This window comes from Peromyscus californicus, unplaced genomic scaffold (assembly GCF_007827085.1).
Source record: "Peromyscus californicus insignis strain IS unplaced genomic scaffold, ASM782708v3 Scaffold_6__1_contigs__length_162567912, whole genome shotgun sequence".
NCBI lineage: Eukaryota > Metazoa > Chordata > Mammalia > Rodentia > Cricetidae > Peromyscus > Peromyscus californicus.
The window spans coordinates 100603031-100619304 of record NW_026294584.1 but is presented as its reverse complement, the minus strand read 5'-3'; the positions used below and the strand labels follow the sequence as shown (position 1 = coordinate 100619304).

The 16274-nt window shown below is 39.6% G+C and overlaps 1 protein-coding gene across 11 annotated transcripts in view; it reads left to right on the top strand.

Annotated features, from left to right (window-relative positions):
- Znf638 (zinc finger protein 638) overlaps nucleotides 1-16274 on the top strand; it is a 129492-nt gene that overhangs the window by 101117 nt on the left and 12101 nt on the right. For 10 of the 11 annotated variants that reach the window (XM_052721421.1, XM_052721419.1, XM_052721411.1 and 7 more), the window contains 5 exons: nucleotides 1686-1814; nucleotides 2852-2893; nucleotides 3486-3620; nucleotides 4587-4709; nucleotides 7687-7724. In XM_052721421.1, the coding sequence (XP_052577381.1) occupies nucleotides 1686-1814; nucleotides 2852-2893; nucleotides 3486-3620; nucleotides 4587-4709; nucleotides 7687-7724 (467 nt within the window). The remainder of the gene's footprint in view (nucleotides 1-1685; nucleotides 1815-2851; nucleotides 2894-3485; nucleotides 3621-4586; nucleotides 4710-7686; nucleotides 7725-16274) is intronic. The other variant, XM_052721414.1, reaches the window with a different exon arrangement.

The window sequence follows — 16274 nt, the reverse complement described above, 5'->3', positions numbered from 1 at the left end:
TTGAGCTTTTAAAAACAATTCAAGCCGGGCGGTGGTGGCGCACGCCTTTAATCCCAGCACTCGGGAGGCAGAGCCAGGTGGATCTCTGTGAGTTCGAGGCCAGCCTGGACTACCAAGTGAGTTCCAGGAAAGGCGCAAAGCTACACAGAGAAACCCTGTCTCAAAAAAAAAAATTAAAATTAAAAAAAAAAAACAATTCAAATTGATGAGTTTATATTATAATGCCAAAACATGTAATAAATACAGATTTAATATGTACAAAGTCTAAGGCAGTAAGCCAAGATTATCTGCCCAGATTTGTTTATTATTGAGTAGAATTATTAAATACTTGGATATACATTACTTCTCCAAAATTATATTGGAAAATACCAGACTCTGCTAATAGTAGTCTCCCCTTACCCATGAGAATTGCCGTTTCAAGACCCAGTGGATGTTTGAAATTAGATAGTACTGAACCTTAGCTATTCTGTATTCTTCACATTTCATGCATATACAGATTTCATGTCTCTTCCTTGATAATGAAGCATTTCTATCACATACACTGTAATTTTGGCAAAGCTGGCACAAATTTGTTTTCTTAACTTTACAATCTCAAGGATTTGAGATTCTTTCTTACCATAATTATTTTACCAAACTCAACATATGATTATTTTTTCCTTTTTTTAGTTGCATTTATGTATTTGTGTGTATATATGTGAATGTACACATGGTACAGTGTTCGCATGCAAGTCAGATGACAACTTGGACACCATGTGGGTCCCAGAGTTTGAACTCTAGTGGTTAGGCTTGGCCACAAGGGCCTTTACCCACTGAGTACTCATACAGGCCCCCTGCGTGTTATGCTGATCACTTTTGCCTTTTCATTTACAGGAAGCACCTGTAAGGACTTTTCCTTGGCATTTATGATTGCTAGTATCACTGTTATTGTACTTCATGACCATAATATAAAATAAAGGTACCTGAACACAGGTGCTGCATTTGACCAGTTGATAACAAATTGTCATTAACTGACTAGACTCACTGGATTAAGGACTCATGGATGTCCCAGGCAGAGTAATGGGAAGTACCATTATACCACTAAAAATGACAAGTGATTTAAATCTAAGGAATTATTTATTTAAATGTCTTATTAAATCTTTTTTTTTTTTCTTTTTTTTCGAGACAGGGTTTCTCTGTATAGCTTTGCGCCTTTCCTGGAACTCGCTTTGTAGACCAGGCTGGCCTCGAACTCACAGAGATCCACCTGCCTCTGCCTCCCAAGTGCTGGGATTAAAGGCGTGCGCCACCACCGCCCGGCAAATCTTAAAAAAATAATAATGAAACAAAATGTCTGCTAATGCTAAGTACTGTTGTGGATACAATAAATAAGACTTTCTGCATTGATTTTAGTGCCTGATTGCAATTCTGGTGCCTCAAGATCGAGATAAGACCACCTAGGGTCCAGAATAAGGCCCTATTTCAAAAATAAATAAACAAAAAACCTTTTCAATGTTAGTTTTAGAATGTGTTTTAGTTCTCTTTATAATATTGCGTATCTTTTCTCTTATTTCTTGCCGTTTGTTACATTAGTCTTAGCCTATGTATTTTGCTGTTTCTACGACTTTAGTTTTCTTATTAAGTCATTTGACTCTGAAGAGTCAAGTCTTTTCAGGAAGAATTTATTTTTTTCATTTTTATTTTTAAAGGCTTATATAGAAATAAACAAAAAATCTGCAGATTCTATGGTAAAATTTTACACCTGCTTCCCAATATCCATGGATGGAAATCAGCTCTCCATAAGTATGGCTCCTGAGGATGTGGACATAAAAGATGAGGTAAATAATCAGCTTACACCATCATTTTTTCCTAGATCTTACTAAATTTTTAAGATCAATTTTATTATTTTGTTGTTGTTAACTGGTTTTTTTTCTGGGGTCACATAGTATTTTTAGGCCATGAAAGTGTCCTCTCCTTTTAGTGACCACTCAGCCCACTGTTTGAGAGGAAATCCTATTTGGGGACGGGGGGGGGGGGGGATTCTTGACTGCTGCTCTCTGACCAACAATCAAAACAGAATACTCGCAGTTGTCTTTAATTTTTCCTCCTCATTTGTCACACTTGGTCACTCAGTAAAGCTTTTCTATTTTAAGTATATCAAGCTTCATCCCTGTTCCTCATTGTTTAATCTCTTAAAACAGCCAAAGTAATAGAGTAGCTCTTTAATGCTATTATCAGGTTTGGTTCCTCCAAGTACTTTAACCACAAAGCCACGAGACTAACATGAAATTCAAATCTGTTAAGATTCAGCTTCAACTGATGCAAAAACATTTCAAGGTCTGTAGGACCTAAAAGGAGACAGTAAAATCTCATAGAAGCTAGGGGAAATGCAAATTTAGGAAAGCCTTTTCCTGATAATCATCTTAACTTGCTAGTATTAGTGGGGATTATTACATATGTCAGTAGTATTAAAGAAAAAGTTTAAGAACCATAGTTTCATTAGATAAAGGCCAAATTACTCTTCTTTATGCAGAGCCTTCTTTTAAAGTACCTTTTGCCAATTTTGCCATTCTTTTCTTGTGCTGCTTTTGGCCTTTTTATAATAGTAACAAATTACTACACTGGTTTTTATTTGCCTGCAGTGAACCTAGGGGAATAAGAAGAATTAAGTTAGATAGATAGGGTGAGACTTAAATAACATTTTCAGAGAGAGGGGAGAAAATTTTTAAAGGAGTAAAACTTTAGCTACCTGATTTATGAAATACTTAATAATGCATATCTGTGTAGGTCATTGCATAACAAATCATGACCAAGTTAAGTGTTAGTATATGAATGAGAGCTTTCACCTTTTACTTTTGAATGTTTGACTTTTTAGGAAGCTCTCTTTACAACCTTGATTCAAGAAAGTGACCCAGAGGTAAGTTTCACATTTAAATGCTTTTGTTTGCTGATTTAATTGAAAATTTGTTTTATTTTTCTTTTGAGAATTAAAGAAAATTCTAGTAGCATTTAATACTGAGTTGACTAAGATTATCAGTTGGCTCTTCTTGGTAAAAATGAAAAGGGTCTCATAGTCCTTGATATGAACTAAATTTTTATACACTGAAATGCATATTTGTATCCACATAGGTGATATTCCATTTGAGAATTTTTTTTAATAAACGTAGAAATACATGTCCAATTTTATTATATTGTTTTATTCATTGCTCAGATGTAAAATTAAGACCTTACTATTGGTCTGGAAGGTTAGCTCAATGGTAAAGGGCTTCTCTAGCACACATGAGACTCTGGTTTCAATTCCCCCAAGCCCCTCCCCACCCCACCCTATTCCTAGGGGTGGGAATACCACTGTTTTCTTCCATATAGTCATTTTCTTATTCTTGAAGGAAGCATCACCTAGCTTCTGTAATATTAAATTACTGCTAATCAGTGATTTATGATTTGATGTTTATCTTTTTTCCCCCTACTTTATCTCAAAAAAAAAAAAACAAAAACCCAACAAAATACAGGCAAATACTGATAAAATTTACAACCGATTTGTACATCTTGACAATTTACCTGAAGACGGACTTCAGTGTGTGCTTTGTGTTGGGCATCAGTTTGGAAAAGTGGATCGCTATGTGTTCATAAGTAACAAAAACAAGGTAATTGAACCCTGTATACTTATAGTCTGTAGCTTCTAACTTGTTGAAGAATCTTTAAACATTATTCAGCCACTAAGCAGAAGTATAACAGACTAGGACAGTTTCTTCTGGACTGTGATTTAAAAACAGGTGAAAAAAAAAAAAAAGATGGCCTCTCTCTTTAGTTTAAGAAGAAGTAAGATTTACAGAGAGAACAAGGTAACACAGTGCGAAGAGCATTGTCTTACCAGGAAGGCATACATATATTCTATGACTATGGCAAAGCTGTTTTACCCTTATAAAATGAAAGGTATGGTTTTTTAATATATATTTAAAGTCTCCTTCTAACTAAAACACAGATTTAGATCTGTTTATCAACTTTATTTCATGATTTGCCTTGTGTACTTAAAATTACAGTAAGTTATCAGCCACCTGATGTGGGTACTGGGAACTGAACTCGAGTTTTCCAGGAGTGCAGCAACTGTTGAGCCATCTCTGCAGCCCCTACACTATAGTTCTCTGTTTTAAAGAAAGAAAGGGTTTTTAAATAACCTTTTGTTTTGCCTAGCCTTTGTAAGGTATTCTTAAATTATAAATTTACCATTTTAACTTTAGGTGTCAGTTCAGTCAAATATGCATTAAGCATATTTGAATTGTATTTGCTGTTTTGCAATTGACTTATTTCACTTGGCATATGTTCTAGGTTTATTGATGCAACATATATCAGAATGTCTTTTTAAAGGCTAAACAGCATTCTACTGTGTGCTTAGACTATGTTTTTAAAATTCATTCATCAGTTAGTAGACAGTTAGGTCTCTTTTTTTAATGGATGTGCCTAATATTTCTTGGAATGTAAGTGAATAAATAAATGTTTGGGTCCCTGGTTTCAGTTCTTCTGGGTATACAGTAAAATGTGGAATTGCTAGGTAATATCCTAATTCTACTTGTAATTTTTAAATTCATGCTTTAAAAAAAATATTTTTAAAGGTGATTCTTCAGTTAGAAAGTCCTGAATCTGCTCTGTCAATGTACAGTTTTCTGAAACAAAATCCACAAAGCATAGGTGATTATGTGTTGACCTGTACTTTATCTCCAAAGATGGACTCAGAGGTAAGTGGTTTTTGTTTGTTTAATCAACTTTTGTTATTTTAGAAGATCAAAGGGGGGGGGCTAGAGAGATGGTTTAGCAGTTAAGAGCATTGACTGTTCTTGCAGAGGACCCAGGTTTGGTTCTAGCACCCATGTAGTGGCTTACAGCCATTTGTAACTCAAGTTACAGGGATCTAGTGCCACCTTTTGACATCCATGGGCACTAGGCACACACATGGTACAAACACATATATTCAGGAGAAGCACTCATATGCATAAAATAGATAAATCTATAAAAAAATTTTAAGAAAATCAGCATAAAGGACATTTTCTAAAAACTCAGAAGATACATTCATTATGAATGCCGTTTAAGAGTAAGCTTAGATAGGAGTCAAACTTCTGAATTTAGATTTTTTCATGTTGATAATGTTAAAAATTGTTTGACCCTCTTACAGTTTTGATGATTATGGAAACAGAGTACATGAGATAAATTGGTAATTTTGAAATATGTAACTATTTTCGGGTACTAACATGTGAAGAGATTTGGTATAGACTGGGCAGTAGAGGCACATACCTTTAATCCCAGCACTTGGGAGGCAAAGGCAGGTGGATCTCTTGAATTTTTGAGGCCAGCCTGGTGTGCAGAGTGTGTTCCAGGACAGCCAGGGCTACACAGAGATACCCTGTCTTGAAAAAAACAAAACAAAGAGAGAGACTTGGTATGTCTTCTGTGATAATCTCTAGGAAACAGGTACTGTTTTTGATCCATTGTTGCTTCCTGGAAGGAAACATTTTTGTTTGTTTGTTCATTTTTTATTTTATATAAATGTATATATTAGTGTATTGCATAAGAAAGCAAAATTTACATGTTCTTGGTTTACATAGTTGTACAGTAGAATACATGTAGAAAAACAATAAGTACATTTTTAAAAGAAATTAAATTCATATTTGTGTTTTTCTAATAGTTCCATTGTGTTTCAGTAGCAGAGAGTAAACAGTTGAACCTTATATTTGGTACCTATATTTTTTGCTAATCTTTCCAAATTCTTGAATTAACTGAGGAAAGATTTGTGTGTGTGTGTGTGTGTGTGTGTGTGTGTGTGTGTGTGTAGTACATCAAGCAATAAAATACCAGATGGTAAAAAGTGCTGTGAAGACAAATAAATCAAGATAAAAAGAATTACAAAGTCAGATATAGTGATGCATGCCTACAGTTCCAACACTCAGTAGTATTGTGAGTTCAAGATTATCCTAGGTTACATGAAACCCTGCCTCAACATACCCAACTTCTCACATAAAAAGAGAGACATAAATGGGGAATTGTGTGTATTAAAATGGTAAGTTAAAACACTCTGCAGAAGAGTCATTTGGAAGACTTGAAGGAAATAAGGAGGCAAGCTGTATAAATATATGAAGAAGATATTTTTACTCAGAAGGGCAAGCAAAGGTATATATTCAGTCATTGAAGAATGTCTGGACCAGCAACCTAGCTCAGTAAAGGCACTTTACCCCCAAGCCTGACCACCTGAATTCGGTTCCTGGGACACATTCCCATGCAGGTTGTTCTCTTAACCTCCACTCACGTGCATGCACAAACACAAACTTTTAAAAGAAGAATTTCTAATAGGCATCAATAATCCTAGTTTGAAAATCATTCTGTGATTTTTTTTTTAATCTAAAAGCTATTGGTTTTGACCTAATGTTTTTAATTAATTTTTTTGAGAAATTCTTAAGATGTGTTTTGATCATTTTTACTTCCAATTGCTCCTCTTAACATCTTCCAGATTCACTCTTACCGTCCCTGTAAGCCTTTTTTTTTTTTTTTTAAAGTATTAGCTTTAATTTTTTTTTTTTTTTTTTTTTGGTTTTTCGAGACAGGGTTTCTCTGTGTAGTTTTGCGTCTTTCCTGGGACTCACTTGGTAGCCCAGGCTGGCCTCGAACTCACAGAGGTCCGCCTGGCTCTGCCTCCCGAGTGCTGGGATTAAAGGCGTGTGCCACCACCGCCCGGCTAGCTTTAATTTTTAAAATAACTCACTAAGTCCTTCATTTTGATGTTCCGTAACATTGCTTTTTTGGAGGGCGTGGGTTCGGATAATATTTAAAAGCATTATTGCTGTAGCATTTCTAGGGTGTGTGTGTGTGTCTATGTCTGTGTATATATGTATGTCTATGTAAAGGCCAGAGGTAGATGTTGGATGTCTTCCTCAATCACTTCTTCACCTTCTTTTTTGACAGTTTGTTTCACTGAGCTAGAGCTCACTGATTGAGTTAGACTAACTGACCAACAAGACCCAGGAGTCCTAATATCTCTACCCCCCAGCACTAATATTATGAGCATGCTACTGCTCCCAGTTTTTTTTTAATGGATGCTGGGAGTCTGAACTTACATCTTTGTGCTTGCACCATGAGCACATACTAACTTAGCTGTCTTCTCAGCCCCACTTCTGCATGTTTAAGTAGGAGATGTTTGTATTGTTTAGTCTTAAGTTACTCAGGCTGGTCTTGATTGAGTTCCTGAATTCATGGGATCTACCTGCTCTAGCCTTCCAAGTAGCTAGGATTATGAGCTGCTACACCATGAACAAATTAGTGGGATGCTTTATAAAAAGTTTTCCATAAATACAAGTCTTTAAAAGCAAATCTACAAGGAAGATGTTTATGTCATGTTTATTGCTTTTATTCTAAGCAAAAGATGTTATTTTCAGGCTTTTACAATTCACAAATTTTCTCGTTTCTATCAATATATCATTACTTGGTAATTTGACTTATTCTCTGTAACCTAGCAGTAGTTTTTAGTGAGAAAATTTTTGCTGAAGCATAATAGTTATGTCCAGAAAACTAACACTAACTCTTTCTATTTTTAAGAAGCAGCTTGCCCCCCTTCCCCTTTTTTTTTATTTTTGTTACTTAAATTTTACCTAAAAATAATTGAGTTAGTGGATTCAGTGGTGCAAATCCACTAGAATAACCTCTAATAAAATGTGAATTATATTGTAGGCTCAAACGGAGAATGATCCAGAATTAGGAAAAGAAAGGTATGTTGCTTTAATCTCTTTCCTTTTGTTTTTGTGTATTGTTTAGGTATTTTTGAATCTTGAGGTAACTGTTCTCAGGTACAGAAAGTTCCCACCCTACTTGTTCCTTTTGTTTATGCATAAGCTTGATGTCTTTTTACTTTTGGGTTCTGTTTGGCCTTGGGGTTTGTTTTTGGTTGGTGGCTATATTTAATATCATTCAGGTATTTATTGACTCTTTAGAGAAACTATATGTATAAACAGTTTGAATAACATATAGAAATGTTGCTTCTTTATGCTTGGTAAACACCCTGGAGTGTTTGGTTCCCCTGACCCCACCGAAGAATTAGGCCCACCACCCGCAGCAGACCTTGACTGAGGAGGGGTAGTGTGGGCCTAATTCTTCGGTGGGGTCAGGGGAACCCCACAGCTGGCTCCTGAACAGGGAATGACAGAACATTCGACTAAGGCCAAGAGGTTGGCCAGGGTAAGTAAAACACTTAGCATGGGTAATACAACTTCCACCATCTCCCCTCTCAAGGTGGCATTCCACCCAGAGTGGGAGGAGGATTTGATCGAGGGAGAGAGAAGAGACTGGGAGGAAAGGAAAATCAAAGTAAAAATCTCTGGCCCTGAGGAGGATGGCACCGAGGAGTCCTGTCCTCTCCTCTTCCGTATTGCCCCAGGACTGGAGAGGAAGGCAAAGAGGAAGTGAAGCCAGAGAGGCTGTAGAGCCCTATATAGCCCTATGGTCAGCTTTTTGCTAATGGAGGAGCATCCCGGGAGCCTATCTACGCAGAAGCCTAAATGGCTAAAGCTAAGGGCCAGAAGAGGAGGCAGAGGGAAAACGGGGTGTGGGACTTCCAAGCTTTCCCCGTCAATTTGGCCCCAGATCCAGGTAGACCTTTAGAATGGTACTCCTGGGAAGCAAAAGACATCAAGGACCTCTGCAAGGTGGTGATGGAGGATGGACTGAACTCCCCTTGGGCCCAAACCTCGCTGCAGGATATTACATATAATCCATGTGTACCTAAGGACTGGATGGACCTAGCAAAGGCAGTGCTCACCAACACCCAGTACATCAAATGGTGTGTTTACTATAAGGAGGAGTGCCGCACCCAGGCAGAAGCTAATAGGGAGGCCCATCCTCTGATTCTCATCACATATGGCATGCTGGCAGACTTGGCTGATGGGTTTTCCACTGCCATTCAGCAAGCAGCAGCGGCAGGTCCCTGCAGGGATCAGGTGAGAAACGCAGGGCTTGCTGCTTGGTACAAACTAGATGAGGGACCCGTTGAATCCCCAATAGCTGGGGTGAGGCAAAAGCCCAACGAGTCTCTGGCAGAGTTCATAGATAGGGCCCAACGAAGCTTTAACTGCAAGTTGCCTGCCGGCCGCTGAGAGAGCAATTTTTCAGGATCACAGTGTGGGGTGTGATGAATTCTGCCCACCACACAGCCTGTGCAGGACTTAAGGATGCTTCCATGAGCAAATGGATAGTAGCCAGCCAAGACATAGGCATGGCTCATGAGCAGACACAGACTCTGGCCATGGCTCTGCAGTTGCAGACAGAAGCTATCACTGAGGCCCTCTTGAGGGCCAGGGTGGACCAAGGCCAGGAGGAAAGGGGGTCTGCTTCTGATGTGGAAAGGAAGGTCACTTTAAGAGAGAATGTCCTCAACAGGCCCCCCGAAAACCTAAATGAGACTGGTAAAATACCCGTCGGGGAAAAGCCGCCCCCCCCCCCCCTTGTCCTAGGTGCAAGAAGGGCTATCATTGGAGAAGTGACTGCAAATGCAAATTTGACTTGGAGGGGGATCCTTTAAACTAAATGAGAACTATCAGAATAAGGAGGGATCTTGAGGAAAAGGCCGAGGCTGAGATCCCCTAAGGGAGCTCAGGCTAACTGGACGATTTCCCTGATAGAAGGGCGCTGTCCAAAAATGAATCTGGTTATTGGAGGAAGGAAATTCACCTTCCTGGTGGACAAAGGTGCTGATAGGATGGTTATTAGAAAGGAGGAGGTTCCCTCCGAGTGGGAGTTGACATCAGGACCCTGAATATTGGGAGTCGAGGGGAGGACCCAGTCACAAGAAACAGTCTCCTTGATAAGGTGGGTTAGCCCCAATGGGGATCAGGGGAAGATCCGCCCCCTAGTTGTGGAGACTCTCTCAGCTAATTTGTTGGGCCAGGACCTGTTGTCCCAAATGGAGGTGATTCTTACCAACTATCAGACCTTCTTTAATGATACTATGGAGGAGGAGGCAAGGGTATAGGGAGATAAGGGAATAGAGGTCTTCACTAGGCTCCGGGAGGACTGCAACCGAGCTGACAGGTGGAACCCCCAATTCTAAGGGTCACTGCCTCCCTGGTCCCCGCGATGGATGGAAGCTCAGGGGCCCTGTGTGGGTGGAGCAGTGGCTGCTCATCAAACCCATATTAGAAGCACTCCGCTCCTTAGTTAAAGAACAACTAAACCTGGGGCATATATGCCCCTCGATGAGTCCATGGAATACACCAGTATTTGTAATAAAAAAAAAGGCTAAAGCGACCTGGCGTATGCTGCAGAATCTTAGAAAAGTTAATGAAAAAATGGAGATAGTAGGAACCCCTTTGAGAGGCCTTCCTTGTATTCCCGCAGTCCCAACAGAGTACACCGTCACTGTTCTGGATGTTAAGGATTGTTTCTTTTCTGTTTCCCTTCATCTGGAAGATGGCTCTAAATTTGCATTCTCCATCCCTTCCTTAAATTTTTCACGCCCGGATGCGAGGTATGAATGAATGGTGTTACCCCAGGGCATGGCCAATAGCCCTGCCTTCTGCCAAAATTATCTGACCTCTTTGCTGAGGCCTGTTTGGGAGAGACTGGGATCCCTGATGTACATCTACATGGCTGATCTTATTGTGGGTCATCGAGACCCCAGGCAACAACAGATTCTCCTAACATGGGTCCTTGACCTCCTACTTAAGAATGGACTTAGGGTGGTACCTAATAAGATTCAACAGGTGGCACCCTTTAGAGTTCTTGGAGCCGAGCTTACCTTAACAAGGGCCTGCCCCCTTAAACCTAGGTTAGATATCCCCTCTCAGGTGACTCTTAACTCAGCTCCAGAGTATTATGGTAGAGATAAATTGGCTGCTACCCTGGATGTCCATTTCCATGGATGCCCTTCTCCCCCTTTATGACCTACTGAAGGGCATGGGACCCTCAGATAAGGTTACCCTCACACCTGAACAGTAGGCTGCCTTCTCCCACGTTCAGAGGGCCCTTGATAACATCTCTCTAAAATGCTTCTCAACAGAAAAACCCTTGGCCCTTTGGCTTTTTACCAGAGCTTCCTTGTTTTCCGCAGTCCTAACCCAGGAGGATGAGCCCATAGAATGGGTCCACCCCTCAGATGGAAACACCCCTCAAGCTGATCAGATGGCAGACGCTATAATAAGAGGGAGAACACAAGCTCTGAGATACTATGGGTGGGAACCCCTTACAGTCATCTTCCCCTTTAGAGTGGCAGACACAGATTGGCTCATACAGGCCAACACTCGTCTTCCCCTAGCCCTGGAGGGATTTATGGGGCAACTAGATTGCCATTATGGGCTTTCTCCTTGGACCACCATGCTTTGGAGGCTTCCTTTAAAGCTTCCTAATATGTTTCCTTCTGAACCTATTCTGAATGCCCTGCATGTTTTCACTGATGGTGGCCACGCTGGCTCAGCTAATGCAGCGTTTAAAGGTGGGTCAGACACCCCCGTGCAGCAGGGGTCCTGTCCCTGCAAGGGGTCGGTCCAATACAAGGAAATGCTGGCCGTCATCCTGGTCATGCAAGACATACCAGGACCTCTCAGCTTGTACACAGCCTATATATGGCCAATCTGATGCTTCACTCACCTGGGGCACACATCTGTTTGGATGCCCACCCCATTTCCCCGCTTATGGTTGCTCTACAAGGGCTGTTATAGGGTCAAATCCATCCCATCTATTATAGCATATGAGGGGACACTCTTCACTATCCCAAGGCAATGCACAGGCTGATAAGCTGGTCTCTGGCTTCCACACCATGACGCTGCAGGAGGCAACTCAACTACATGACCTAACCCACCAACTGGAGGGGGCTACAACACTGATATCCTCAGATCCCCATTAAAGATCTCAAAAAAGTAGTTCATACATTAAGTTCTGCCAACCTTACCTATAAGTACCCCCACTGCAAAGGCCCAGGGGTAAACCCTAGAGGCCTAAGGGCAAATAATGATATGGCAAACAGATGTGACTCATTACGTACCCTTTGGAAAGCTAAAACACATATTTGTATCAATAGACACATATTCTGGTGCCTGCTGGGCCACGGCTCACACAGGAGAGAGGTCCAAACGTGCACATTCCCACTTCTTACAATGTTTTGCCACATTAGGCTAGGCCTTCCTAATCAAGTAAAAATAGACAATGGCCGCTGTTTTGTTGGAAAAGCTTTGCAGGACTTTTTTACACAATGGAATATTGCCCATGTCACGAGGATCCCTTATAATCCTCAAGGGCAAGCAATTGTTGAAAGAAATCATCAGTACCTCAGAGAACAGCTTCAAAAACAAAAAGGGGGAGTTAGCCCCCATATACGCCTGCAGCTAGAACTCCTTACCCTTAATATTTTAAATTGGCCCAAAGGGATGCTGGAATCCAGATTTCAAAAGCATTGGGGTCAATTAAACTCCAAACTACAGATACAAGTCAGATGGAAAGACCCACTGACATTCAAATGGAGGGGACCAGATCTCCTACCTACAATGGAAAAAGGATATGGATATGTCTTCCCTATTGGGGACAATGCCCCGATCTGGCTACCAGCCAGAAACCTCAAATTCCTTTCCTCCCTGTCCTTACTGGAGGATGCCAAAGACGCCCAGGACCCATTTGACCAATAAAGAAAGGAAGGTCCTTTGGTGGTCGCAGCTTGTTTTAGAGGGGAAAAAAAAAAAAGTAACAATAAACAGATCCAAGGGAATTGGTCCCTTGAGGAGCGCTTATGTTCCTTGACTGTTTAAGATGGAGGCCCTCCTGTGGGTGACTCTGCTACCCTGCAGAGAAACCAGCATTACCCTCAACTGATAAGATGGGAGGTGATTAGTGCTGGTACTGGCAAGATCCTCAATGCAACTGAGAAGGAGGCAGTTCTGGGCTCCTGGTGGCCAGACCTCTGAGATCTGGCCAGGGGATCCTGAGATGTGGGTGGCTGGACCCCAGTCCATGAGGAAAGATACTTAGAAAAGTCTCTTGATACTCTTGCTCAAATGACTTTTCAAAACAGGAGAGGCTTAGACCTTCTTAAAGCAGGGAGGTCTATGCACAGCGCTGGGAGAATGCTGCTTTTATGTAGACCATTCTGGAGTTATTTTACATAATCTAGATGAGATACACAAGAAAAAAATTGAAATATGCCTTGGTATCAGCAATGGTTTAAATGGCTCCTTGGCTGACCACACTTATTTCCACATTTCCACACTCTCCAGGCCGCTGGCTCTTTTATTTCTGGCCTGTACTTTTGGGCCTTGGTTATGGAGAAAACTAATCAAATTCTTCAGGGTCCAAAAAGAAAAAAAATACAGCTCATGACTTTGCCATTACTATGACAGGCTCAATACTAGTGACACTTCCCTGACATAGGGGATGAACCTAATCTGAGGTGCCAGAGCACCGTGCGAACCTTCGTAGAAGGGTCCCTGTCCGTACCTAACCCAAGGTGGGCTTGCTCAAAAACAGAAAAGTGGGAGTTGTAGATATGCCGAGCACATGTTGCTGCAAAAGCCAATGATGGCGCTGAGAGGAAGTGAGCTGGGCGGGGACCTAATTTGTTTACCAAAAATTATGATTGGCTCTTGGGATCAAGAGATAAGACATAGGTGCATGGCCTCCTCGTGATCATCATGCTGAGCTATACCCTGAGAGGCTTGTGGATACATGACCTTTGTTGTGATTGGTAGAAGGAAAGCTGACTTGTGGTTTGGTGCTTTATAAAGGATGTGGTAATGCTTAATAAATGAGTTCCTGCTTGACATGACTCCCCACTGCATCTGATTGTCTGATTGTCTCTGGGTACCGAGAGGCTGGGTGACAGGCCAGTGGAGCACTACCCATCCTCAGGGGAACCCCACACTGGAGCACATGCTCTTCACTTAGATTGTTGTGTACCAAAAAAGTTAAATACAGTATATTTAATCTTAAAATTTCATTAACTTAAAAGTACAATTTTCAGTGTATTTTTTTAAAAAGTTGGTACAGTTTTAGAACATTTAAAATATGGAATGGGAATTTTTGTTAAAACAAAGTACTACTTTGTATCCACTAATCAAAACTTAATTTTCAGAGTCTCTTCAAACTACTGGCTCACCAATTTGTTTTAGTCGTGGTGTTTACTGTTGATTACTGCTATTTGTTAGTCTATGTTTTAAGATCATCTAAGTTTCAAATAGCAATTTGAAAATGTTTAAATACAAAAGTATTTGATGTTTTGCAAACGATGTCTTACGAATTTTCTTATTAACTAGCTTTTTGTAAAATCAGACTATTCTAGGTTGTTAAAATGATTGTGAGCATATTGAAATACATTGGTAACTCATAAGCAATATTTCTGGGTTGCCGTGTGTCAGCACATAGTTTTAAAATTGTTTATCCTTAAACCAATAATAATTCACATGCAATCCACAGAAAGCTCAATAAATAACAATGCCAGAATGTAGGTCATATGTACAGACCTACAGTTTTCTCTGTTGGTGGCAAGAAATAATTTCCCCCAAAATTTGTTTTTGAGTATTCTGTCTTACAATATTTTTTTAAAAAACATCCACAAAAGCTTGTGTTTTTTTTTTTATCAAAAAAAATAGGTTGTTAATCTATTTTTGTTGGTTTTTCTTCTTTTAAAAACTCAGAATATTGCCATGTTAATAAATAGTTTCTAGTCTTGCTAAATTGATTTTTTTTAAAACTTCTTCCAATTTTGTTGTCATTTTTTCTGACTTGTATTACAGAGAGAAAATAATAATGATAAAATAATGTGGGACATAGCCAGAGTAGTTAACATTACTTTTGGAGTAAACTTACACCAAGAAAATGCTGGTGGTATTTTGCTTTAAAAACAAAACAAAATTGTTGCTTTTTTTTTTTTTTTTTCCCCCCCTCTGAGACAGCATTTCTCTGTGTAGTTTTGGTGCCTGTCCTGGATCTCGCTATGTAGACCAGGCTGGCCTCGAACTCAACAGAGATCCGCCTGGCTCTGCCTCCCGAGTGCTGGGATTAAAAACAGGTGCCACTGCCACCTAGCGTCCACAAATTGTTGCTTTTTAAAAGCGTTTGTCAGTTCATCTTGAAGTGTGATTCTTTTGTTTCTTATTAATGTAGATTCTAATCATAGATTTTTCAGAGGAAATTTCACATTCATACTTTAATAATAACTTACATTATCCTTCCTTCATTCTCATCATACATATCCTATTTATGTGTCATTTGATTAAGACTTTAAATAAGGATACTAGATGGAATTTCCCTTGTTCATTAATATTGGTAAATACCTGGTAGAACTCTCAAATAAACATTAATTTCTGGTATTGTTAAATCTCATCCTAAAATGTCTTGAGATGTGTGTGTTATGGTGTCATCCTTTATGCTTATACCTAACCTTTATTGTGTGCCTTTTGTGAAATTCTGAATTGATGGGGTTGGAAGTAGGATATTAGACACCTGTGTACTAAATGCCTTTCTGGAATTGTTTTTGCAACTGTTTTCCTTTGATCTCTTAAAAACAAGCAACCAAAAACTACCATTTTAATTCTGGTATTAATATTATTTGATATCTCACTGGCATTCCAAACTAAATCAGTCAACACTGAAACTTTCCTTTATTCTAGCCAGTAAACAGATACTCATTTTTGTTAAAACAATTTCTATGAAGAAAACACTATAATTCTTAAAGACTGGTACACAGTGAGACTGGAGAGATGGCTCAGCAGTTAAGAGTACTTTCTGTTCTTGCAGAGAAGAACCCAAGTTTGATTCCATGCACTCACATGGAGGCTCACAAATGCCTACAGTTCCAGCTTCAGGGGCCCAGGGCCATGCTCTGGCCTCTGAGAGCTCTGCATTCACATAATGCACATAAACTCAAGCAGGCTCACATACACATACATAAGTTAATAATACATTTTAAAATGACTGGCACAGAAGCAAAATATGGAATTAAGCCATCTTTACAAACAGGCCTGTGTTCTGTTTAAATGAAGAACTCCAGTAGTTACTCTTTGTATAAATGAGAATAACTGTTTATAAACTTTAAATGTGATAAATGAAAGTCTTGTTATATCTTTCAGCTGAGATTAAAAAATCTTCATGTTTGTTCAGCCCATAAATGTTTCTATATAGTTCAGTTTATAAATCTTTAGGATTAGTAAATAGCCCAGTAATGAAGCAGGAGTTTGAGTTTATTAGTGATATGAATCTTGTAATTTCAAAAGTTTGTATTTTGAGAAATATCCATGTAACTGAATGTCACGGTTGTTTCTTTGTCATATTTGTGCTTCGCCACA